The sequence below is a fragment of the Mirounga leonina genome, unplaced genomic scaffold (genome assembly GCF_011800145.1).
Source record: "Mirounga leonina isolate KUSES-001 unplaced genomic scaffold, KU_Mleo_1.0 Mir_151, whole genome shotgun sequence".
NCBI lineage: Eukaryota > Metazoa > Chordata > Mammalia > Carnivora > Phocidae > Mirounga > Mirounga leonina.
In genome coordinates this window covers 98,623,568-98,649,255 of record NW_023270377.1, presented here as the reverse complement: position 1 = coordinate 98,649,255, position 25,688 = coordinate 98,623,568, and the positions used below count along the sequence as shown (strand labels likewise).

At 45.6% G+C, this 25,688-nt stretch overlaps 1 protein-coding gene across 2 annotated transcripts in view; it reads left to right on the top strand.

Annotated features, from left to right (window-relative positions):
• The window catches only part of CCDC93 (coiled-coil domain containing 93), an 88,823-nt gene that overhangs the window by 48,243 nt on the left and 14,892 nt on the right, over window positions 1–25,688 (top strand). For both annotated transcript variants that reach the window (XM_035008169.1, XM_035008168.1), the window contains 8 exons: window positions 8,819–8,935; window positions 11,986–12,048; window positions 15,805–15,878; window positions 17,078–17,159; window positions 17,630–17,701; window positions 18,964–19,017; window positions 20,420–20,482; window positions 23,367–23,475. In XM_035008169.1, the coding sequence (XP_034864060.1) occupies window positions 8,819–8,935; window positions 11,986–12,048; window positions 15,805–15,878; window positions 17,078–17,159; window positions 17,630–17,701; window positions 18,964–19,017; window positions 20,420–20,482; window positions 23,367–23,475 (634 nt within the window). The remainder of the gene's footprint in view (window positions 1–8,818; window positions 8,936–11,985; window positions 12,049–15,804; window positions 15,879–17,077; window positions 17,160–17,629; window positions 17,702–18,963; window positions 19,018–20,419; window positions 20,483–23,366; window positions 23,476–25,688) is intronic.

Sequence of the window (25,688 nt, the reverse complement as noted above, 5' to 3'; positions counted from 1 at the left end):
CCTCTCGAGAGTGCAGACAACCACATTTGGTTAGACTTTGTCCCTCTCTTCTGTGATAATTTATATTCCACTATGATGCAAAACCAGCAAAGAAAGCTGCCTCTTAAGTTCTGCACTCGCTCACCTGGACAGTATGCTGTGTAGGAGCCTTTTGTTTGCAAGTGATAGAAGCTGCCCAGAATGGTATAAGCAAAAAGGGAACATTTATCAGCTGTCATAACTGGGAGGTCTGTGAATGCAGGGGTCCCAGGGACTCCAGCAGGCTTGTGTCTGTCATCTCTCTGCCCTTGCTTCACTTCGTTTCTCTCCTCTGTTGCCACCTGGCAGCTTCACCACGGACTGTCAGTCTTCTAGCACCCTCCCCGCTTCTGTGCGTAAAGTCCTAAGGACGATCTCTGTTTGCCATGGCTTAGGTCACATATTCCTCTGGGGACCAATTGTTTGGGCCAGGCGGCCGCCAGCCTCTTGATTGGCAGCCGGTCTGGAGTAAGAACGAATGGGTGATAGTGGACCCCTGTAGGAACTGTTAGAAACCAAGTGATGCTAGGCACACGCTGCGGCTGGCGCCTCCTCGGGGAATTTGTCTAAATCAGATGGGATTAACCCAGAAGAGTCAGTTGTTAATATGTCATCCACCCTCTTGAGGTAACTGCCTTTGTGTTGTTGTTTCTCTACCCTGGTTTTGTATTTCCAGGTGGGGCGATTCCAGTTAGCTTTTTCAAACGGTTACAAAGAAAATTGATATCATTTTAGAGATATTTTCAGTCTTTGACTTGACTTCTTTTCTGCCAGAGGACTGACAGAACTGAGCCCCGAGATGGGATGATTTCCTCCTGCAGCAAACACCTGTTATGTGCACACTGCGACCCAGACAGCGTCAGGTGTGGGGGGCAGGGCAGAGGTACGAGGAAGACGAGGATGCTGCCTCCAGGAGCTCCTAGTTAGCGGTCAGTCAGCCTGTAAAAAGAGAAGTTACAGAATAATTTAACCTGTGTGATCTCAAAGGGATGCCAGTTGCTATTTGGTTTGTGTTGCCATTTGAAATGTCAGTATGTGCCCAAAGCCAACTGGTTGGTAGAGTGGATATTGAACTTTTTGTCCTAGGAATAAACAGGCAGAATGAATGACTTTTTTTTTTTTTTTTAAGATTTTTTTATTTATTTGACAGAGAGAGACACAGCGAGAGAGGGAACACAAGCAGGGGGAGTGGGATAGGGAGAAGCAGGCCTCCCGCGGAGCAGGGAGCCCGATGTGGGACTCAATCCCAGGACCCTGGGATCATGACCTGAGCCGAAGGCAGACGCTTAACAACTGAGCCACCCAGGTGCCCCAATGAATGACTTTTTACAACTATACCCAGTTGAGGTGAAATGGAAAGGGATAGTTTAAAGGGGGCTGGGGACTGAGGAAAGTTACCGATCCCCAGGGGCCTTGCCGAGATTAGCAGATCTTGGGAACCTTAGGAGCTGGGAGACCCTGACTACTTTGTTATAAGAATCAGGCCTGAATCAGAACCAGTGTGGTTTCTAGTCAGCTTAGATACGAAATGTTTCTAACCCCATCAGCCAGCCCCAACACAGAAAAGCATTTTTACCATTTTTTCCAGCAGCATTAGCATGTGAGCTAGGGAAGAAATATGGGGCAAGGGAGAAGTTATCTTCCTAGGAACCTCCTGCTGTGACCACAGATAGAAAAAAAGGTTGTTGTTGTTTTTTTCCAGGGGTTGATCGTTATACTCCTTCCTTCTGGACTGCATTTCTTCACACAAGGTCACGAGTGTTAGACAAGTCACACCCTAAGTCTGTAAACTTCCAGAGGGCCAAGATTTCATCTTTCATCTCTGTATCTCTGTTGCCTAACGCATAACAAGTGCTCAGTAGAGGCCGACAAGTGTCTGCAAGCACCCAGTGGCCATGAAGGGTGACTTTCCTTCCTAAGCTGGGCTCTTCCGTGATGTTGTGTGGCTCCACTCCTGGCAGTCTCCTTCCAAGCACTGCTAACAATGCGCTGTTTTCATTTGTCTCTACCTGTCTCCCAGGACTAGGATGTTTGCTGTAAATGAGGGCTGGGATCATTGTATATACCCAGTGCCCAACATAATAGGGTTTTCATGAACGTTTGTTGAAGGGAGGAAAAATGGGAGGGAGGTAGAAGACAGAACAAGAAGAGCTTTCAAAACTCTCTCTTCCTCTGTGGCACAATTTAGGCTTGGAGAGAATGTGGAGGATAACACCTTTATTTGTGAATGAGTCGGTTTTCCCTGACTAGACTGTGGAGGTCCAGGGGTAAGGTCTATGTCTCTTTCTATGTCCCCACTACCTACCATTGTGCCTCACACATGATAGGGTCTGAGTAAAGGTTAATTGAGCGAAGTAAAGGAAGGTGGGAGAGAGAGATTTTTTTTTTTTTAAAGATTTTATTTATTTATTCATGAGAGACAGACAGAGAGAGAGAGAGAGGCAGAGGGAGAAGCAGGCTCCCAAGGAGCAGGGAGCCCGATGTGGGACTCGATCCCAAGACCCTGGGATCATGACCTGAGCCGAAGGCAGACGCTTAACCATCTGAGTCACCCAGGCGCCCGGAGAGAGAGATTTTAAACTGTAATCTGAATTTAGAGATTAAGGAACCCTATAAATCTGGGGAGAATGATGCTAAATGTGGGGTTTCTAAAATATTCCAAGATTTCCTAAAATCTGAGGGACTGATGCAATACACAGTAACAATAAAAAAAGAGAAAACAATGGTATCAGCTAATGAATTGTCGACCTGGTAGGATTGTCTCAAGCTGCAAAGCACAACCTGTACCTTTCAGAGTCTTTATCAATTTGGATAAAGGCATAGAATTAGTTTTGTCAGATTTGGACATCACTTAAAGCTAAAAAAGAAGAGGTGACTAGCATACTGGAGAAAAGAATCAACATTCAAAAATATCTTAGATTGAAATTATGAGCCCAAACAAATTCATTTGTTAAAGAAGGTATATATGAACTGTTCATTTCATTTCAGAAAAATCAGTCATACCAATTCAGGATTTGGTGAGCCTGCCATCCGACCTAACAGTAGTTCATGGAGATAAAAGTGGGAAGTTCTGGATTTTGTTCATGCCTCCTAAATGTTAAGTGTTTTCTGGGCAGATATACCATATTGCCTGCCTTGGAACCCAGAGCTGTGCCTTATTAGATTCAGCAGTTACATGAATATGGGTCTTTGAGATTCGTGGGATTTCATTAGTGGGAGTCAGGAATATTGAAGAATGTTTATCCAGTTTCGTCAATGGAAGCAAAGAGGGTGAGTGATAGTCCCATCCCATCTGCAGGGCTCAGACTCCACTGAAGAGTACTTGAAAAGGTCACTTGTCAGCTGGAGTATTTCTAGAGGATAGTAGCCAAGATGGGGAAGGGTCCTGACGTGTTTTATAGGAAGGGGAGAGGAAAGAGCTGTGGATACTTTTAGATAAATCTGTTACGTGAAAGAGCAATTACACTTAATCTCCGTTGCTTCAGGGAAGAATGGCCATGTACGTGTTTGAGTCTTTTTTTTTTTTTTTAAGATTTTATTTATTTATTTGACAGAGAGAGTGAGAGAGAGCACAAGAGGGGGGAGCAGGAGAGGGAGAAGCAGTCTCCCCGCTGAGCAGGGAGCCCGATGCAGGACTCGATCCCAGGACTCCAGGATCATGACCTGAGCCAAAGGCAGTCGCTTAACCAACTGAGCCACCCAGGCGCCCCACGTGTTTGAGTCTTTGCAGGTCTGATTCTGTTGGTTTCTGCTGGCTTTTTGCTCATACTTTGTACATGCTTTCGAATTTTGATTGTGAGTTCGTATGCCCTGGAAATTTACCAATAGAAATTCTTTGAAGCCTAGAGCTGAATCTCTGTTCTTCCAGAGGGGATTTGCTTTTACTTCTGGCAAGCATCTGGAGACACCCCAGCCCAAGTCCATCATATACATGTCTTGACTTATGGGTTTTTTGGACCATCCACGTAGTGTGTGCATTTAAATTACAGAACTGGACCAATCTGTTACAAATTCTCACTGCAGATTTTTTTTCTTCTTTCACTTGTTTATGCAAAACGGTTATTGAATGATAAAAATCAACACTTGAGATCACCTGGCATTGGCAAGTACTTTCAAGAGAAAAGCCAACCTCAGTGGTTATATATACCTTCCTGGAGCTCTGCTTTCACTAACTCTTTGGCCTTGCAGGTTTTCTTACATTCTTGCTCACTCATAGGTTTTGTAAAATATTTAAAAAAAAAATATTCTGGGGTGTTTGGGTGGCTCACTTGGTTAAGCATCTGACTCGTGATTTCAGCTCAGGTCATGAACTCAAGGTCCTAAGCTTGAGCCCCATGTTGGGCTCCGCACTCAGCAGAGAGTCTGCTTGGGATTCTATCTCTCTCCCTCCCCCCCCCACCTCCTGTGTGTATGCACACGCTAAATAAATAAATAAAAATATTTTATATCATCTGTTTATTTGCTTTCAATAGAAGGGTTCATCAGGGTGCCAGAAACTGAAGTCCATCTGTTCGGGACAGAGAACTGTATCATGAGATAGGGATCTTTCTTACTGACAGCTTAGGGACGGTATTTTAGTACGGGGAGGGAGGTAATATAGGAGAGATTCCTATTTTAGGAAGAAGGTTGATATGTAGATAACCCTTGGGGTCTCTTTCATTATAAAAGTATATAGTTCTAGCTAAAGTAATCATTTTTTGTTTCTCTTAGGAATTTACTATTTTGAACAAGACTAATATTATCGAATGACATTTAAATCTGGTTCCCCTAACAGTGGAAGTTGTGAATATCTGTCACTTGTTAGGAAACATTGAATCTGCACTAGAAGTCGTCTTAATCCACACTGCGGTTTTGAAAGCACGTTCTTAATCTGAAATTGTTGAACAAAATTAGATTGGTTCTTTAGCCCTCCCTCCAGTGTAAACACAAATGGAATTATTTGTGGATGATTGGCATTCGTGGAGAGATATTACACTTTTCATGTAGAAATCTGTTAAGATGCCCCAAGGATTTAAATTTTTTCTGTCAAGGACTTATTTTAAAGTTTCCTCTCCTGTTCTCCATCTGTCCAGCCTTGTCTCATCCTTCCAGATCAACTTCATCATCTTCAATTTCCTTCTCACTGTGACTGTCAGTGACCAGGATGCCAGATGCTCTAAAAACCTGTTTTTGCCTTTATCAGTCTGCTCTAAAGACCTGTTTCTGCCCTTATCAGTCTCTAGATTGCTTAACAAAAAGTATGTTTGAAAAATAGAGCTATCAGCTTTCCATTGCCTAGGTTAAGACTCTTCAGTTCAGCTCTAGAATAATTATTATATCTGCACAAAAATAACTTCCCATTACACAAAGCACTTTGCATAGCACCATCTCTAGACTCAAAGGCAAACAGAGGAACCTACAAATTCATATGAACTATGGGCCTGTTTATGTGCATATTATTCATTTTAATTGGGCTAGAGAAATGTCAGATATGGAAATGGCATTTAATGTTCTGATATTATCGTATATTAATGCTTTGCAGATTCAAATTTAAGGGACTGCTCTTAGCAATGAGAATTGCTATCTATCAGTAAGAGAAAGGATTTTGAAAGCCCATGTCTGCTTAGAGCATATCATAACAGATATAGTAAGTTTGTAGAGTGACTTCAAGGTTCTTTCTGTGCACTATATTTTCTCTCTATGTGTATGGTTCTCTGAATCACCTGTCTAGTGAAAGAACTTTCCTCTCTCAATGTTATATAAGTGGTGGATGGGCCCACTCCACTGATTGGAGTTCCTTCCTAATAAGGCTGCCCTAATCAATGGTTGGGACCAATACATGATTCTCTAGTGAGCCAGGCCCCTTAGATTAAAGTAGTGGTTCTCAAAATTTTCAGTTTCAGGACCCTTTAAGAACTCTTCAAGACTACTGAGGTCTCAGTAGCTTACATATTAATTCATTTACAAAGAACAATAATAAATGCTTTATATATTAACATCAAAGCAATGATATTATCACATGACATGTAACATCTGGAAAACCTCACTGTATAATCATGAGAGAATAAGAATGAAAAAAATGGGGGCTCCTGGTTGGCTCAGTCGTTAGGCGTCTGCCTTCAGCTCAGGTCATGGTCCCACGGTCCTGGGATCAAGCCCTACACTGGGCATCTTGCTCCGCGGGAAGCCTGCTTCTCCCCCTCCTACTCCCCCTGCTTGTGTTCCTTCTCTCACTTTGTCTCTCTCTGTCAAATAAATAAATAAAATCTTAAAAAAAAAAAAATGAAAAAAAAATGACATTTTAGTATTATGAAAAAGATTTTGACCCCAAAGACCCCTGTGAGGGTCTTGAGGGACCATGTGGCTAAAAATTAAATCTAGATAGATAGTAAAAGAGAAAGAAAAAGAGAAAGAAAGAGATAGCCAACTACCCTGGAAACCTACTTTCCAGATAGCAAGATAGCTACTGGTTTTCCTGTAAGAAGCATTCTTAGAAGTGAAGTCAGAGGCCTTGATTTTAAAACAAAGTTGTATGTATGCCAGGTAGGTAAAGAAGCTCGGTAGGAAATAACACTTTTCATGGTCTTAGGACCTTGGCCATAAAAGCAGTTCATCAGCAAACCTTCTAAAACTTGGAGACACCATCCAAGCCAGGCCAGAGGTGCAGAACAGCACTGAATGAATTGTGCTTGCCCCCAAAGACTGGAGGAAGTCTGGGGGGTAAGCAAAACACTGATTCCCTGGAGCCTGCCAGCCCACAGCTCTATCTGGTCCAGAGCCACACAGGCAAGTTGGAGGAGGTCAGGATATTCAAGATAATCCTGACATCAAACATAGGGACATAACGTGTGGGGTAGTTCCAATGAACAGGGAATTAATTCTATTTCAGATGTCAATAAATCATGAGCTAGAAGGCTTATGTAATTCTCTGAGTTAAGTTAAATGCTCTGAGGATATGCCAGAGACATGTAGGAAATCAGTGTCCAGGAATCTGAGTTGGATGTTAAAACCCAAATCTGAAAATGAACTATAAGAAAAAGCTATTAAATATATAGCAGGCAAAAGTGGCCAAATTAATAGCATAGTTCAGGGTGACACCATCAAAGTAAAGGAGATATAATTAGCTCATTATAATTCTGTTTCTGACAAGTGATTTGGAAATTGAGAGGGAGTGGTCCTTCCTGCACCCTCTTTTTTTATATTCAAATCATTTTCAGAAACAATTCTCCCTCCCTAGACTACAGGTTGTGAATATCTTGATATGACCAAATGTATTTTTAAAAGTTAACTCCAATTCCCAGAGATTCAGATAAGCTGGAGTGTGTTAGTTGACAATTTCCACAGTCCCGGGTTTCAAGGCTAGATATGTAGCAATAACAAATGCTTAGTTTTTCTATTTCCTTGATGGCCCACCAGTGCAGGAGATGGAAAGCCATATTCCTTACTGTTTTGTGCAGCCATATCCTGCTGGTTGTTCCCCACCCCCGGAGCCATTAAGCAGCAAAAACTCATCATCTGTTAGTAGTACTGCTGAATTATTCAGGGAAATCCTTAACCAAAATAAATGGTGACTATTCCATCCAATTTCTCCTCCTCTTCAGTTTCCCATCTCTTTTCCCAACATGGGCAGATCTTCCAGACTTTCAAGCTTATGATCACTGCTAAAACATGCAGGAAAAATTGAATACCCAAATAGTTGTGTTGCACTTGGGCTTAAAGTCAGTACTTAGTTTGGTACTGGGATACTTCCAGTCAAAAAGGAAATGTGGTGGAAATAGGCATGTGTTTAATAAAGCTCATCTAAGCTCTTTTATGATCATCTAAGAAGTATTAGAAGGACTCCTATTAACAATAAGGGTGCCTGGATGGCTCAGTGGTTAAGCGACTGCCTTCAGCTCAGGTCATGATCCCAGAGTCCTGGGATCAAGCCCCACATCGGGCTCTCTGCTGAGCAGGGAGCCTGCTTCTCCCTCTCCCTCTGCCTGCTCCCCCTGCTTGTGCTCTCTCTCTCTCTCTCTCTGTCAAATAAATAAAATTAAAAAAAAAAAACAATAAGATTGACCTTTTGTTTGTCCTGAGGCTGATGTTTGTGTTCTGTGTCCTTAACAAGCTACCTCCTCCTCTGTGTGGTTTCTCAGTGCTGTTGCTACATTCACCCAAAAATCTCTCCCTGACTCACTTCGAGGCCTGACAGGTCTCTGCTGCCTGCTCAACCCTTTTTCTCCCTCCCTTCCTCACATTCAGTTTCAGGAATCTCCTACTGCCCCGTCAGCAACTTCTATCCCTCTCAGATCTATCCTCTGTGAACACCAAGAGTAGAAACAAGAAATGGTTAAAAGGGAATGGACCCATGGATGGGGGGAAATAAGTTAATAGGCTGTTGCTTTTCATGATAAATGCTTCCAAACGGTTAAACTTTTTGACCGTATATTTACAATACTTCAGTGAAAGTGAATCATTTCATCATTCTTGATAACTCCAGAGCAGTCTTACAAAGATATTGATATGACCATGTTCTTCCTTTGATGGTGCCTGTTGCCTATATGATACCAGCATAACCACAGTTACATATTCCTGTGCTTCTGCACATGCTGATCCCTCTGCCAGGAATGCAGATTCCTTTGGTAAGGATCTTGATCATTGTGTCAGAATCTTCTTCTCTGGACCTGGGTTTTGCATAGGACCCCATGGCCACTCTGGCTTGGTTTTGACAGGCTGCCGAGTAGTGCTCTGCCCCAGGGTGAGCAGGGATGGGTCTGTCTTTTGTAAACTGAGGTAGTCTTACTAAATCCTTTGGGCTTGCCCTCCCTGTTTCCCACAGCAGTCTGAGCTGTCAGCTGAAGAAAGTCCAGAAAAATTAGGAACCTCCCAACTTCATCATCGAAAAGTCATCTCCTTGAACAAGCAGATTCTGCAGAAGACCAAACATCTGGAAGAGGTTGGTGTTTTCTTTTTATAATTTCATTCAAGTAATATGAAATTTTTCTTCAAGAAGGGAGAAACTGGGGAAGGAGTGAAGATGTTTGTGTTAGAATGGAGGCTCTAAAACAGGGATTAGCATAGTACAGCCCTTGGGCCAATCCAGCTGCTACCTGTTTTTGTAAGTAAGGTTTTATTGGAATACATGGACATCTATTTGTTTACGTACTTTCTGTGGCCGCTTTCAAGCTCCAGGGGCAGAACTAAGTAGTTGCAGCAGAGACCACATGGCCCAGAAAGCCTAAAATATTGACTACTTGGCCCTTTCCAAATGTGGCTCACAAAGCCTAAAATATTTACCATCTGGCCCAAACTGAAAAAAAATTTGCCAGCCTTGTTCTAGAAGATCACAAGACTTAAGAATAGCATTTATTGACTGACAAATGTTCACTGAGCGCTATTCTGTGCTAGGCATAAAACTAGGCTGTGGAGATGAAGAACTAACTCATTCTTTTCACACAACATCCTTGTGGAGGAGATACTACTCTTATCCTCATTTTATGAATAAGGAAACTTAGAAACAGAGAAGTGAAGTAGTTTTGCCTGTGATCACACAGCTTACTAATGGTAAAGCCAAAATTTTGAATATAAAGATCTACCTCATTGTTTCGAATTGACTTCATAGTGCAACATAGTGTATATGTACTGTAATTTACTGTACCTGTCCCCTGTTCATGGGTATGTAGGTTGTTTCGGGGTTCCCCCCCAACTGCAAATTTATGCTACCATGAACGTCTTTGTACAGTCATCTTTGTGCAAATATGTAAGTATTTGTGTAAGATTGATTTTAGAAAGTGGAATTGCTGGGTCAAAAATACAGGCATTTTCGGGACGCCTGGGTGGCTCAGTTGGTTGGGCGACTGCCTTCGGCTCAGGTCATGATCCTGGAGTCCCGGGATCGAGGTCCGCATCAGGCTCCCTGCTCGGCGGGGAGTCTGCTTCTCCTTCTGACCCTCCCCCCTCTCATGCTCACTCTATCTCATTCTCTCTCTCAAATAAATAAATAAAATTAAAAAAAAAAATACAGGCATTTTCTATTTTGCTCGAAACCATCAAATTATTCACCAATCATTTTACCAGTTTTTATGTCTACCAACAGTATATGAGAGACTCCAAACTCTTTAAATCCAAGAACTCCTGTTCCAAGATCATGCAGGTGGAAAGCAAGCAGGATGCATTTGTGGCCTTGGTGACAACCGTGGGGAGAGTCCTAGCCCAACAGAGAAATGGAAGGAGGGGCAAAGCAAGAGAAGGAGTAAAGAGCATCTCATGGTCCGACAGGGGAATGCACTACAGAGGCATAGAACTGGAACGCAGCTAGTAGGTAGCTGAGGAGAAACCTGAGATTGAGGAAGGAAAGAGGAATCCAGAAAGGGGGTGGTAACCCGCTGCTGAATTTGGGGGTGAGTCTAGGGGTTAATGATGAAGAAGAAAATGAGGGTAGGACAATCATGAAGGATTCTAGCAAGATGAAAAGTAGGCTAAGCTACTGGGACATCCCCTGTTTGAGAAAAGATGGTCAGATGAGCAGCTGAAGAGAGCTCTTATTAGTTAAATTAATCAAAGGGAAGAGATGAGTCTTCCCTTCTTAGCAAGCTACATTCCTGCCAAGATCCAGCTCACGTGAGCCTTTGTTGTGAAGCCTTCCTTAGACGCCCTGATGAGCCAGACTCTCCTTGGGCCTCCCCTAGGCCTGACTGTGCCCCAGCTATTCTCATACTCTGATCCCCAGTTCACTGGTCCAGATCCTTGTGGGCAAGGACTGTGTCATGTTCATCACCTCCTCCCACATACCTCATGTGAGCAGAGCATTGGGTAAATGTCAGAGGGGGGACTGGGTGGGTGCATGGGTGAGGGGTGGACAGGAAGGTGGGGAATGCTAGGACCCCTTCCTGGAGCCACAAAAGGGCTTCTTAAAAGAGTTCAGTCATTAGTATTTCAAGAGAAAAACAAACTCTCCAGAAATATTCTCTGCCGGTTACACAACATGTCAATGAAAGTTGTCATTGCACAGATGGCTTCCTTTCAAAAGGGAAAAGCCAGAGCCCATCTGCTTCCCTCCTTTATCACTCTTGCTCTCTGCTTGAGTTGGCTTCTTGATAGGCCTTGTTGGAAAGGTAACCATTCATCAGTCATAAAGACTAGAAGCATGATTTAGGAGTAGTGATTTCTGAAGGCGACATAATTCTTAATGGGTTGCTTACATGTTCAAGGATGGGGCAAGTTATTTTGAAGCAATCATTGAGATACAGGATAAAATTTCTCATTGCTAATTTGTATGTGGGTAACCACCAGAGTCTGATGTCATTTTCTGCCACTTTCCCTTTTCAAAAGTGGAATTGTACAAACCCTTTGAGCTTTCGATGAATGTTTTCAGATTTCTAAAAGTTCACAGACAGCACGAGGATATACCTTTTAGGGAGGGAAAGAGAAATGACATTTTCCTGATGTAAGTTTACAATCATGTAACTTTGAACAGGAAAGGTATTTCATTTTCTGTCTCTTCATGTTGAATCCTGAATTCGTTCTTCTATCTCAGATTGTTTGCCAGTCAGTCATAATCTGTGCTAGAATCCTGCGTTGTGAAATGCAGTCTGTATTCTGGGAATGGGCACAGTGGTTAAGTGAACTGATTGTAGCCATACAGAAAAGTCAAACCTGGATTTGAATCCTGGCTTTATCAGTTAGCAGCCGTGAAACTTTTGGCCAATAACTCTTTGTTTCCTCATCTGTAGAATAAGAAAAATGTCTTCTTCCATTGAATGTAAGGATTCAATGATAGGATTTATGCAGAACATCTGGTTTGTCACCTGACGTGTGGTTGATGCTAATTATATGAATTTTTTCTTCATTTGTTGTTGGCAACCATTTCTGAAATTCCCACATTCACTCAGTTTAAATCTCTGTTGAATTTCCATTTTTTCCCATCTGTGAGACGGGGATCCCACCCACAGCTGTGCTGTTATGAGGACTGAATGAGAGCAGATATCTTTTCTCTTTCTTTCACAGCTGCAGGCAAGTCATACCAGCCTACAAGCCAGATACGATGAAACAAAGCAAATGCTGACAGAGGTGAGGAGATTTTCAGAACCGCTTTTGACCTGCACCACTAATGGAATGCCCTGTATCGTCAGTCTGTGTGGGGTCTCAGGGCTCGGGGCCATCTCGGGACAGAGGACAAGCACATGGTAGTGCATGACGCCTGCCCTCAGGTTACCCATGCTGCCACATTCTAAAGCCTCAGCCATCTTGGCAGGAGACATTGCCATGGGCCCTGAGGATCGGGAAGGGCTTCCTGCCGAAGGCCAGGCTGACGGGCAGGGCACGGGCCTCACAGAACTTGAAGGGCCCCTCACGGTAAGTGGCCCCCACTCTGCTACAACCTCCACAAGCCGCAGGCTGTAGAATAGCTTCGAAATCCTGAATTCCTAAAGACTGAGAGGGTTTCTTTTGATAAGATGAGAGAACTGCAGAGGGCTGTAATTCGTTGTTCAGAATTGCCGGTTTTCTTCTAGGCGGGATGCAGGACAGGGTCTCAGGAGGAGGGGTAGGGCGATGGGTATATTTCAAACCACATGGTCTGGGTTTCAAGTGTGCCATCTCCCATCAGCCATAGTGTTGTTTACCTCCCACTTCTCATTGCCTAGGCATCCGGGCCAGGAAAACAAACGCTTCTGATGCCCGCTCTGTCATGAGGGGAGTTTCGATATCTCTGTCCCTCACGTTTCCATAGAAAGCTGTCCTCATCTGGATCTGATGGTCTCTCCTCGTTGTGATTTTGATTGTGCTCAAGCTCTAGCTGTACTCTACAAGGGCCACATGCAGGGGACCCCGCCCAGTACTTTCCGAACCATGTGGAAGCAGAACTGATCCTCAGAGACCTCTCTGAGACTAAGGCAACCCCCCTCCCTTTTCTTTAAATTTCATATGAAATTTGCCCACTTAAAATTCTTGTTTCTGTAGCCATATGTGGCACTGCCTTGCTGTCATGCTGACAAAACTTTGTAGTTCTGACCTGGGCTCGTCTCTTCAGTGATTGTCGGAATGTATGAAAAGGGCAGGCCAAAGAATGAGAGTTAGAATGAATTTTTTTTTTCATTCTTTCCAAAGATGCCTGTGTTGCATTTGGACAGATGAGCTCTCTTTACGCTGCTCAGTGACTGCATTCCTATGGGCTGGATGGCAGACTCCTGGGGTGGAACCCTTCCACTATCTAAATGTTAATGCCACAGAGTCCCTGGCATGAAGTTTGCCAAGTCATGGATCAGTTTTTGTATAACCATCTGGGCGAGATTAAAGGCAAAGCATCTTGACATAAATCCTAAGTGGCTCTGAAGTCGTTTTCTTTGTACTAAATCGGGTATTTGTTGAGCTACTTTCATGTGCTAGAAGGGTAGGGAGTGTGATTTAAGTCAATAATAGAGGGTGGTCTTCTTATCCTCAGATGATCATAACAGCCAACATCAGTGTGTGCTGGGTGTGCTCTGGGCACCTCCCTTGTACTAGTCCCCTGACTCCGTGACCACGCTAGCAATGCTGTTACCATCCCTGTTCTGCAGATGGGGCATTGAAGCCGTGCAGAGGCTTCTAGAACTCCAGCACTGTCTGTGTAGCCCCAAAGACCTCTCTGAGGGCTCACTCTGTATAGTAGGGCAGTCACACTAAGTCCCATCTAGGAAAATGGGATCTGTACCAAACCTGGCACTCAGCAACTTCTGAAGAAGCCTGACTGGTCAGAATACTGAAGACCAGACCCCTGAATAAGTAATGAACTTCATTACTTATAAGGTCTCAGCCTCCTTATCTGTTCCATTCAAGGATTGGCCAACACAAGCACTCTGACCCCTTTACCCTCTATGTGCCCTGGTTTCACCTTCTCAGCGACACCTGCCCTCCCAGGGTAACCTGGCAGCCCCAAAAAACAGGGAAGACCTGTCTTTCTGGCAGATTGGGTAAAGTCGAGCAGGGCAGGGAAGGTCAAGGACAGGTGGCAGCATGTGACACCCATGGGGAGGCTGCACACCCCTGCAGCGGTGGGCCGCCCACATCTAGCCTGTCCACTTTTTAATTTCGGCAATCAGGACTTTAATTTCCTGTGTGTGAGGTTGATTCTTTGTAGCATATGCAGTATTCTCTCCCATTTCTCTAAGGGCATTAATTGTGTCTAAGGTTTTTCTTGATCTATAAACTTTCTTCTGATCAAAATTTATTTGTTCTATCTTTCTCATTTGTGGTTTTATCTTCCTTCACATGTTTGATAGTTCTTGGTGGTATGCTTATCTTTGATTCTGAAACTTCCCGTTACCAGCTGTGTGGATTCTGTCCCCATTATCTGCAGCCTGCTTCATGTGATTATTCTGGAAGGGTGTGTTCTACTGTTGGGTGAGATCAGCCAGTAGTAAGTGGTATTTGGCACCTGGGCACTCTGCCTTTCACCTGGGTCTTGCCGATTCTGGGAGCCTGCCTGCCTCTGGGACTTGAGCTCCAGCTCAAGGTTAGGGGAGCCAGGCTTCACTGCTTAGCCCAGCTGGCCCTCCCACTGTGATCCCAGCCCTGCAGACCATCCTTCCTGTGTCTGCTGATCCCACATCACAGGCCTCCTCAGCCCTGCCTCTCTGTTGGCCATCTTCTTGGCCCTGAGATACCTGCTCCCGTAGTTGAGCCTAATTGGGTTTTTTAGGACTTGAGGCAAGAAGGGCTGATTGCAACTTGTGCTCTTCTGTTTTCAGCTAGTACCCTTGGAACCTTTTTTAACTTGTTTTTTGGTTTTGGGGGGGTTTTTTTGAGTAGGTAACAATTCACACAGTTCAAAATTCAAAAAGTACAAAGGTTGTACCGCTGTAACCCAACCATATAGTTACCCGAGGGTAACTAGTCTCTTATGAATCTTTTCAGAAATATTTCATGCATATACAAGTAACATGTATATCCTTTTATACATGTATACATTCAGGGTATGCATTCCCTTTTACACATTGGAAAGACATGGCATTGATGTTTTGTACATTGTTTTCTTCCAGCTAACAGTAGCTCCTGGAGATAAATCATCATAAAAGAGCTGCTTTATTCTTACTTTTTTTTTAGCAGCTTAGCATTCTGTGATATAACTGTACACCTTATAAATGGAAATCTGAGTTTCTTTAAAATTTCTATTTTTAAATCCTCACTGTCTGACTCAGAAGAAGAAAGTGAAGCTATTCAAGAAGATGGATTTAGGGGCGCCTGGGTGGCTCAGTCATTAAGCATCTGCCTTCGGCTCAGGTCATGATCCCAGGGTCCTGGGATCGAGCCCTGCATCGGGCTCCCTGCTCCGCGGGAGGCCTGCTTCTCCCTCTCCCACTCCCCCTGCTTGTGTTCCCTCTCTCGCTGTGTCTCTCTCTGTCAAAATAAATAAATAAAATCTTCAAAAAAAAAAAAAAAAAGAAGATGGATTTAACCTACCCCTGCTCAGAGCCATGACCGTGGTAGTGTGGCATTTCAACCAGGTCTGTCTCTTGTAGCCTCTTCTTATTTCCCCCTTCCCACTGACCTGCCGAAAGGCACCTGCTGCCGGCACTACTTTTGGCTTTCCACCCATCTGCTGCTGTGACTTAGAGCTATTGCCAAGGTTTCTTGTACCAAAAGGGTCTGGTGTTGAGCTTTCCATGCCGTCCTCCCCACCCCATCCTGTTTCTCTCGTCCACCTATTTTCTCCAGTGTACAGCCAGGTCTGGTGGGCTGGGCCAGCAGCCAGAAGTGGGGCGCAGATGTGAGCCTGGGGAGGGAGGACGCACTCACTCTGCTGTCCTGCCCAGTCCCTAGCAGCAGCACCTCCTTTCTCTCTCGCAGCTGAAGCATCACAGTGAGAAGCTGGACAAAGAGCAAGCAGCCCTGGAGAAAATAGAATCCAAAGCAGATCCCAGGTGAGAGGTTTCAGCCTGTGTGTATTTTCTCCTTGAAGAAAATAAGTCTGCCAGTGCCTGGTAGTTTATTTTGTTTGAGCACAGGACCAAGGAGCCCAGGATCATTGCCTCCAGCCCCACACAGGTCATTTCCTTCCACACGCCCGATCCAGAATGTGGCGACTCCCCGTTGCTTGGGCACGTGCTGACATATGGCGCCGCTGCACGGAGCTGGCCACCTCATTCTCCTGATTCCCCTTGGGAGCAGAAGCAGCACATTTTTGCTTTTGCTTTTTTTGGTTTTTCTGTTTTTAAGAACCAAAAAATACATTCACAGAACAAAAAGGCACGTGGTGAAAGTCTTCCTCCCACCCCCCATGCCCCAGCCACCCAGTCCTCCTCCTTGGCATCAACCCTGGCTGCCAGAATTTTTACTGTTAACATTTCAGCCCCACCTCCTTGGGATTAAAGGTGTGGTATTTTATTTATTTATTTGTTTGTTTATTTATTTATTTATTTATTTATTAACTAAGGAACAGCTGCTGGGCTTTTTTTTCATTTTAAATTAATTGTCTTTAACAATTTAAATTACATATAAGATACACTTACATTTGACCTTTTTAGCACCAAATCAGTGAGGTGGTCAAAGCTCCCTAGGTGTCACTCATTTGAATGATAAAAAGCCTCAGGCACAGATTGAGCAGCCCCAGATTTGAAGGACATTTTTAGCAAAGAAGTACCCACAGATTACGTGGCTTGATAATTAGAAACCCTTCTTTCATGATATGGAGCAAAGTCCTGTCAGATACTTCATGTTTTTATTTTCCAGTTAATTCTTTTATGACCCTAAGTAATTTGTTTCCTTTTCATGGAAATTAGGAACAGTTTATGATGCTGTCTATGCTCTGAGGACTGTTGAGTAATTGGTACCAAGGAGATCCAGGACTCTTGAAACTCATTGATGTTTCTGAAGTTGACATTTTAACTCTGGGTTCTGTGATGTTTGTTTGGACAGGGCCTGATGGACTTGGGTATATAAATGAGTAATAATGTCAGTTAAATGGTAGTCTTTATCGTTTGTGGAGAACCCATTAGACAGTCTTGGGAGAGACAAAGGAAAATAAAAAGGGATCCCTCTTTAGCTGGGGGCTTGGTTTTAGTTGTGATTCAGAAAATCATAGCAGCTTTCCATATGTCATTGTTGGGTCTTCTCTCTTCAGTATCCTACAGAACTTGAGAGCACTTGTTGCCATGAATGAAAATCTGAAAAGTCAGGAACAAGAGTTTAAAGCACATTGTCGAGTAAGTGTTGCTTGATGTCAGCAGACCTTGAACCAGGACTCTTGTGAAATCTCTCACCTTACACCCCCTTATCTGTTGTGGCGTCCTACTCGGCTGCCATCGGAAAAGTGGAATCCTGGAGCAGTTCTGTCAGTTGTGTAGGATGAATAGGGTGCTACAGTGGGTGCCCCCCCAGGGGTGCCGGAAGGGAGTGAGATTAGTAACTGGGTGTTCCAAACCCCAAATTGAGAGCACAGTCTAACAAACACTAATTTACAAACAGGTGTGTGTGTGTGTGTGTATAATAAAGTCTTAGAAAGTGTGAAAAAATAACATCATGTGAACCCAGGGCCGTCCTGTAAAAGTAGGTTGTCTGTGTGTCGTGTGTGTGATAAGCCCTAGCTCCGGGCGGTCCAGCAGAGGGGCGGTGCGTGCACAAGTCCATTTCCTAGCTTGTCTGAGTTTTGTAAATGTTTGTTTCACTTTTAAAGGAGGAGATGACACGGCTGCAGCAGGAAATTGGAAACCTGAAAGCCGAAAGAGTACCAGGCGGAGAGGAGAAGGTAAGTACAGGCTCCAAAGGACCTGTTAGGTGCTGTTGTGACTTCTCAGTGGAAGGATTTCTGGGGGACTGCAGCAGAGAGTCTGATGCTAGGGACCGGCCAGTTTCCCATAACCTGGTCCTCTGAACACACACTTCCCAACTGTTTTCAGCACAGGATTTTCTTAGATTTCCATGCCTCCCCTTTTTCTTCCGCTGGTGGGTAAAAGGCAGCAGTGGGTGTGCACCAAGCAGCCACCCCAGACGGGAATAACCAAATGACAAGTCTGGCCTCTCTCTCCATTTAGGGAAGGGGTATTTCTAGGAACTCTGAGCTCTCTTTGCCAGGCAACCTGTTCTCTAAGTGTTGTACGGCTTTATTGGTCCCATCCTCCACTCCTGCCTAGGGATAGGCCCCACCCCTAAAAGGCAGCGGGAAGTAGAAAACAAGAGGTAACGTCAGAGCCCCAGCGGCACTGAACATTGCTGGACGTACGAACACGTCCGACCAGCTGCTCTCAGGACAGAGGACTTGCTCCTCCGAGGAGCTAGTGTGAGTTTCCATCAAAAGTTAAGTTAAAACACAGGCCAGAAAGAAAAGTGTTTCTCTCACCAAATAAGATTGTAGGGATTGCTGTTTGTGTTTCCCCTTCTCACACTTCATTCCAAGCTCATTCGCTGAGGCCCCCTGTGCTTAGGATGCGCCAGCTGGATGTGGTCTCAGAGTCCGTTGACTGCACTCTCTCCCTTGAGAACAGGCTCAGGCAGCTCAGGGCTCAGGAAGGGGAAGAGAGGGGTCCGAGCCAACCAGCACCTGTCCGCGTGCCCTCCACTCAGGGACCGTGCCCCTGGCTGTGTAGCATGTAGGTCTTGGAGGTGCCTCCATCCTGGTGGCACGGGACTGGCGCGGAGGAGTAGCAGAGTCTGGCCTCCCAGTGCAGTGGTGTCCTGGGACCGTCATCACACAGCGGGCCTTTCCGGTTGTTTCTAAAACTGAACCTTTAGGGCTCAATTCGTCAGTCCAGTCAGCCTCTGAGTTTGTACAAATCAGACTTACAGGATCCTATTTCTCTTCTTAGCAGTCACATCTTGTTAGAGGGATTATTACGTTCCAAGACAGTTGCCGTTTAGCTTGTTTGGGTGTGACACCCATTTAAGAACAATTTAAAATCTGGGGCCCAAGGACCCGGTCCCCCACCCCCACCCCTTCCTACAATGCAGACCCACAGCTTCTGTCCCATTCCCCTTACTCAGGAATGCGTGCATTACTTTTCATCGTTTCAGAGCCTGTCTGCTGGAGAGCCACATGGTGCCCTAACCCCTGGGATGACTCATAATGTAAGTACCCACCCATTCTCAGCACTGCCATTGTCCTCCACGGGAGTGGTGGCCAGCCCTGTACCCTCCCCTGACAGTTTCTCAGGCCGACTGAAGTTTTCTCTATGACCACCACTTCCCGTGCGGGCTCTCGGGGGGCCCCTCAGATGGAAGCAGGGTCTCCGCAGGGATGGTTCTGGAGACCGCCATTCTGGTGGGTTTTCTCCCTGCACTTTGTGCAGGCATTCTGTGTCTGCTCGGGCATCTCAGCTGAGAAGGGGAGAGGCGTGCCTTCACCACACAGGCTGGTCACAGCACGTAGGCTCTGAGGGGTGGGGTGCTGCAGGGGGAAAACTCTCTACTGTACTACATTCCAAGGTCAGCAAACTGTAAAGGGCCAAATAGGAAATATGTTCAGCGTGGTGTGCCAATCCCGCTGTAGCAGCCGTAGTCAGTCTGGAAATGAAAGAACATGGCTACGCTCCTATGAAACTATTCACAGTGAGGTGAATTTGGCCCAAGGGTTGTATGGTTTAGCTCATGGGCAATAGTTTGCTGACCCCTGTTCTGAGTTAAACCAGTGCTCCCCACCCTCCAAAACAAACATCCAGGAGAAAGAAAAAAAGGAAAAAGAGGAAGAAGAGCAAAGCAGGAAAGCTCTAAACACTTGCCTCCTTTAATGTTTGCCTCTTCCCTTTGTGCCCTCAAACTAGAGAATGCGCGTCAGGAGTCCTGTAGTACAGTCGTGTGGGGTTTGTGTGCAGCTGAGCCCTGTGGGGGAGACTGAGTGTGGGGGTGTGTGCTCACGTGTACATACATGTGCTGGGGGAGAAGACACCTCTGACCCCTTTCATAGCTTTCTTTGATGTAGCAAACCATCTAACCATGTCTTACCTCATGGGGCTCAGTGAGAGCCAGTTCCTCTCTCATACTTCAGTGCTGTCCAAAAGAACTTTCTGCATTGATGGCAGTGTTCTGTGGCTACACTGTTCAGTATGATAGCCACTAGCTCCTTGTGGCTGCTGAGCACTTGATGTGTGGCTATTGCAGTTGAGAAACTGAATATTCTTAAATTTCAGTGAATGTCAATTTAAATAACTACACACAGCTAGTGGCTAGCATGTTGGACAGTGTAGCTCTAGGTAGAAACGTAGAAAGCAAACCAGTGTCACTATAAACACGGGGACTTAGAACAACAGATTCTTTAAGTAATAATTATCTCCTTATCATCATAGTTTTGGGGGGGCACATAAATTTGGGGGATACTTCACATAAGACCCAGACTCTAAACTCGGCCTTCTGAGAAAAGAAATTTGGGGCCTCAGAATGGAGAGATATGATAAAAATATTCAGTTCCAAAAGACTTTATCAAAGAATGAAAGTTTCCTGCTCTTAGATAATTGTGTCCTTTTCTAATTTTTAGGAAGACCTAGACAGACGGTATAACATGGAGAAAGAGAAACTTTACAAGATCCGTTTACTACAGGTAAGTGAAAGCAAGAGCAAAAAAACACATAAATACACTTATCTGGGTATCCCGTAGAGAACTAGGAAGTCTCAGTATCTAAGAACGACAGGTACGGAGGCTGCGGTTTGCCAGTGTTCTGTCTGGAGTGGAACTATATGGTTTAAGATGTTGACAGTAACACCTCCCATCGGTACGTTACTTTCACGGTCATCTCGATGGATTTGATCGAGATCTCTGGGTGGAGAGTAGCTATTAGCTTCATTTTCTATATGAAGTAATTCACTCAAGTCAGTTAAGTACTTGTCCAAAGTCAAGAAGCTAGTAAGTGCCAAAGCCAGCCTTCAAGTTCCAGAGCTCTGTCTAGTACTTTTCCTCTAAAATCACGTGCCCATTTTAGCGGTCTTATTTGATAACCTTGGAGATTTGTAAGAAAGCCATCAAATATGGTTGGTTCTAAAGCTGAAGTCACACAGAGTCAAAATTTCTTTGCAAAATCCCTGGCATTGCCAGAATCTGGCTCATGGAAGCTCAGAAGCCCAGAGTTAGCTCGTGTTGTCCTTTGGTTTGGGTCTTCTCCCTGTTCTCCGGGAAGAGAAAGCCAGGCTCTGACGGGAATGGTCAAAGGGCTGCAGGGGCTAGTGAGCCCCTGTCTCTCCTATCTCTGGCTCTTGCTTAGTTTGCTGAGCTGTTTGGTTAAATTTGGGTGCATCAGATTTGTCCTTGATACAGGGACACTGCTAATCTTTAAAGAAACAGAATTAAATGAAACCAGGAAAATACACAACTGCATACTTGAAGACTTTGTGACTATGTGCTTACTGTATGTATATTCAGTGTTGTGTTAGGCACCAGGAATAGTAAATGGGATGGCCCATCTTCTGGGAGCTGGCTGGCTATTTGAGAACCAAGATATGTCCCTATACATCAAATACAAGGGAGTTGATATGCAAATTGCCAATCATGGGCAGCTTCAGACTCCCTAGAGGGAAGCTACAGTAAAACCATAAGCCTGCTGGGGGCCTGAGCCAGAGTGGGGACCGTGGGGCTGCGCGGACATGAACTGGCATGGGAGAGATTGAAAAGCCGTATCTGATGGAACTTAGCTCCAGCTGAGTCAAAGAAACAGAGGAGTCAAGGATGGTGCTTGAATTTCTGACTTGGGTGGGTACTTGTATTCATTGAGAAAAAGCATTTAAAAAAGAACAGGGTTCAAGGGGGTGTGTGTGAATAGGAGTGTTATTGAGATCTGTTTGCGGCTCTTGAAAGTTGGGGCACTCAACCAAGTAGAAATGTCCAAGAAGTGATCGGGTGTCAGGTCTGATGCTCAGGGTAGTCTGGGCTGGCCATTGGGTGGCAGCACTATGTTGGTGGTAACCAAAGCTGTGACAGTGGGGTAAAACCTGTGTAAGGACAGGCAGAGGAAAAGGAGGAACTCCCCAGTGAGGTAGCTGGAGGCATGGGGGGAAGCCAGGGTCTTGTGGAAGCTGAGCAGAAGGCTCAGCAGAGAGAATGGTAAATTTTGCTAGAAATCAAGAAAGCTAGAAGCTGACAATTATCCATGAACTGTCTCCCAGAGAAGGTCTGCGGTGACTTAGTGAGAGCAGTGCGGCAGGTGTTGGGAGAAGCCAGCTGCCAGTGGGGAGAAGGATGACTGCGGGCGTGGGAGCAGCTACAGGCACTGGGGGTGCTGGTTCTCAGGAAGTTGGGCTGCTGTTGCAGAAGAAAGAGCCTGCTGGGGCGCCTGAGTGGCTCAGTCGTTAAGCATCTGCCTTCGGCTCAGGTCATAGTCCCAGGGTCCTGGGATTGAGCCCCACATTGGGCTCCCTGCTCTGCGGGGAGCCTGCTTCTCCCTTTCCCACTCCCCCTGCTTGTGTTCCTTCTCTTGCTGTGTCTCTGTCTGTCAAATAAATAAATAAAATCTTAAAAAAAAAAAAAAAGAAGAAAGAGCCTGCTAGCTGAAAGGTGATCAGGACTTAGCAAGGGGCTTTTGAGGGGTGAGGGACCTTAGCCTATCTAAATGCTGGTGAGAAGGGGGAGCCAGTAGAAAGGGAAAGATTAAAGATGCAGTAAAAACAGTAAGATTCTTGGGGGGGAAAAAAAAGACAAAAATTCAGGAGTCAGAGCCTGAGCACCCAGGGACAGGGTAGCCTTGGCCAAAAGGACAAGCACATTTTTCCCTCTGACCAGGGCCACAGAGCCCCTACTTTGGGTTTGGTGGGTTTCTCCCCAGGAGGCTTGTCTTTCCCCAGTACTTAGAGACCCCCACGCGCTGTTGTGAGCAAGGCAGATGGGAGAGCGAGATGGGGTGGCACAGAAGAAAGGGAACAGTGTGGGAGCCCATCCACACCGCACCCCTCTACCTCCCCAGGTGCCATCAGTGGCCAGTTTGGCTACTGGACCCCCAGTCCATGGTAGGGCGAAAGTGCGAGAAAGATACTGTAGGAGTAAATTGTAGGAGCTTTTCAATAGGCTAAGGAATTTGGAATTTATATGGAGGCAGCAGGGTGGCATCCGTTCCTCGTCATCTGGGAAGCCTTCCTTTTCATTCCTGCGCCCCACCTGGTGATGGTAGAATCAGCTACTCTTGAGTCCTTTGGGGCCTAGAGGGACGGCCGAGGGCTGTCCACAAAAGCCTTTCCCATGTAGGATATTCTGCCCCTAGCCATTCATTTGCTGCCTTCTCTGGTTCTAGTTCATAGCCACACACACACCTTCTCCATGTGTCACAAAGGGGGAGGAGGGTCCATCAGAATCTGAGATGGGGACCTCAAGCCAATAGCGGTTTTTTGGGTGGGGTGTGTGGTTACGCTCAGAAGGAGGTGGGGGCAGTATTTTGGCTCCCCAGAGAACATGTAAGACCTTTTACCAAATAGTATTGTCTCCCCCTTCCTTTTGCATTTAGGCTCGAAGAAATCGAGAAATAGCAATTTTGCATCGCAAGATTGATGAAGTACCCAGCCGAGCTGAGCTAATACAGTATCAGAAGAGATTTATTGAACTCTACCGCCAGAGTAGGTGCATTGACCACAAACACTCTCAAGACTGGTCCTGGGAGGCACCGGAGGCGAGGGTTCTGTCCCATGTGAGCATGGGAGGGCATGCATCATAGCATAGTTGGTGAAAGCCACCACCGGAAGGGGCTCCCTGTCATCATCAGGCCCCCCCGGCCCTCATTCCACATAACCCACTGCTAAGTGACCCTTAACCCCAGGAGCAGCATTAGGGTGCTCTGCCGCCCTCTCTGTGGACAGACTGAGCTAATTGAGCTCTTAGCATGACGTTTCGAACCCGCCTTCTTCCTGGTCAGCCATTGGGCTCCACTGAGCTCCCCATCCTCTTTCCAGCCTCCCACAGGACGTGAGCACTCCATGATAGAGCGTCTCTGGATCAGTCCTCACTCATTGTTCTTCTGGATGAACTTTCTTGCCCCTGTGATCTTTGACTTTGACAGCACTGTATTCACCCAGTAATCCAGGACTGGTCTCTCTTGGCTGGAATCAGTGAGCTGGCCTTGTCAGGTTCAGAGTGACCCTCAAAGTTGTCACTGCCTATCTGTTCCCACTGCCACCCTGATAGCTGTTCTTATCTGTGTCAGAGCTCAGCTGCACGCACGTTAGCCGGTCTGTATACCCTTGTCTGAGTCCCTCACCCACCACCTGTCATGTCCCCCCTCTCTCTGCTGTCCAGTCTTCAGGAGCTCACCGGGCCTCCTGAAGAAAATGTCTCTCCTTATTATCTCCAGAACCTCCCCAGTCTAAGTGGCCTGCCTGGAGGCCCCCTTTCCTTCTCTGAGCCCACATTCTGGCTTCCCCGGTCCACACACGGCCCCTCAGTACACCATGCATTTTGACACACAGCTTAGGCCACAACTCCTCTCGTTACCTATGCCTAGAACCCTTTCTCAACTCTGTCAGACCCAACAGATACAAAACTGAATTCAGCCTCCCTACCCTATTTCTCCTCCTGGTCACGGGGATCACTGTCTAGCAACCCCAGCCCCTTAGTCTTGTCTGGATCCCGCTGCTCTTCTGGTTCTGTTTCCAAGTAATGGTCAAGTTCATTTCTTCTGGACTACTGCTGTAGCCACCTTATCATCACTGCCCAGAGTCTGCCCTCTTGTCTGAGAGGTCTTTCCCAAACAGAAATTTGATCATTTTACACTCTTGCTTTAAAAGCTTTAATATTTAATAGCTCTCCATAATTATTGGTGGCTCTTCAGATCCTAATTACACTGATCAGAGTCCTGCATCAGCCAGGCCAGCTTCCCTTACAGTCCCTCAGTGCCTCACCCCTCTCGTGAGGGCGTCTACATTTTGGCCTGTGAGTTTGTCCCCAAGTCCAGAATGCCACTGTCCTACAACTCCCACTTGGCAAACTCCATCCCTTCTTCCAGAATCCACCTCAGATTTTGTCTTGGGCCCTTGGCCTCTCGAACATCCTTCCTGGTTCAGGCCAGAGCACTGTCCTTACTAGGGTCAGAGTCATGCTTCCTTTCACGCCTGCCCCCATCCTGGTGTTGTACACGGCCCTCGAGCTTGATTCCAGTGGTCAGGGACAAGTATCAACAGTGGCAGCTTCTCAGCAGAAAATAGTTTCTGCCCTAAGTTAAATCTTTTCCCGTAATTCTGTATCCCTGCCTACTTTCCAGCTTTTAACAGTAATAATAATCAACAATACCTTGCATCTGGATATTTCAGAGTAAAATTTGACACATGTTTAAGTCCTTTTGATAGGATATTTTTATACCAAAGAAATTTTTAAGCAGTTACACCAAAATATCTGTATCATTTTCATTATTATTATTATTGTCAAATATCTACAGCCCCCACCCAGTCCTTGATCTGAATAGAGGAAGGGTGACAGGCACATTCCTGAGCAACAAAGCTAAAGGTTGATTGGTTTATTTATGGCAGTGATTTTCAACCTTGGCTACACATTGTAATCACCCGATCCTGCCTCCATAAAATCTCAATTGGTCATGAGATTTTAAAAGCTCCCCAGGCTATTCTGTGTTTCAGCCAGGCTTGAAATCCACTGTTCTAAAGCTCTGAACAAGAGTAGTATTTTAGGGGCACCTGGGTGGCTCAGTCGTTAAGCATCTGCCTTCAGCTCAGGTCATGATCCCGGGGTCCTGGGATTGAGTCCCACATCGGGCCCCCTGCTTGGCGGGAAGCCTGCTTCTCCCTCTCCCACTCCCCCTGCTTGTGTTCCCTCTCTTGCTGTC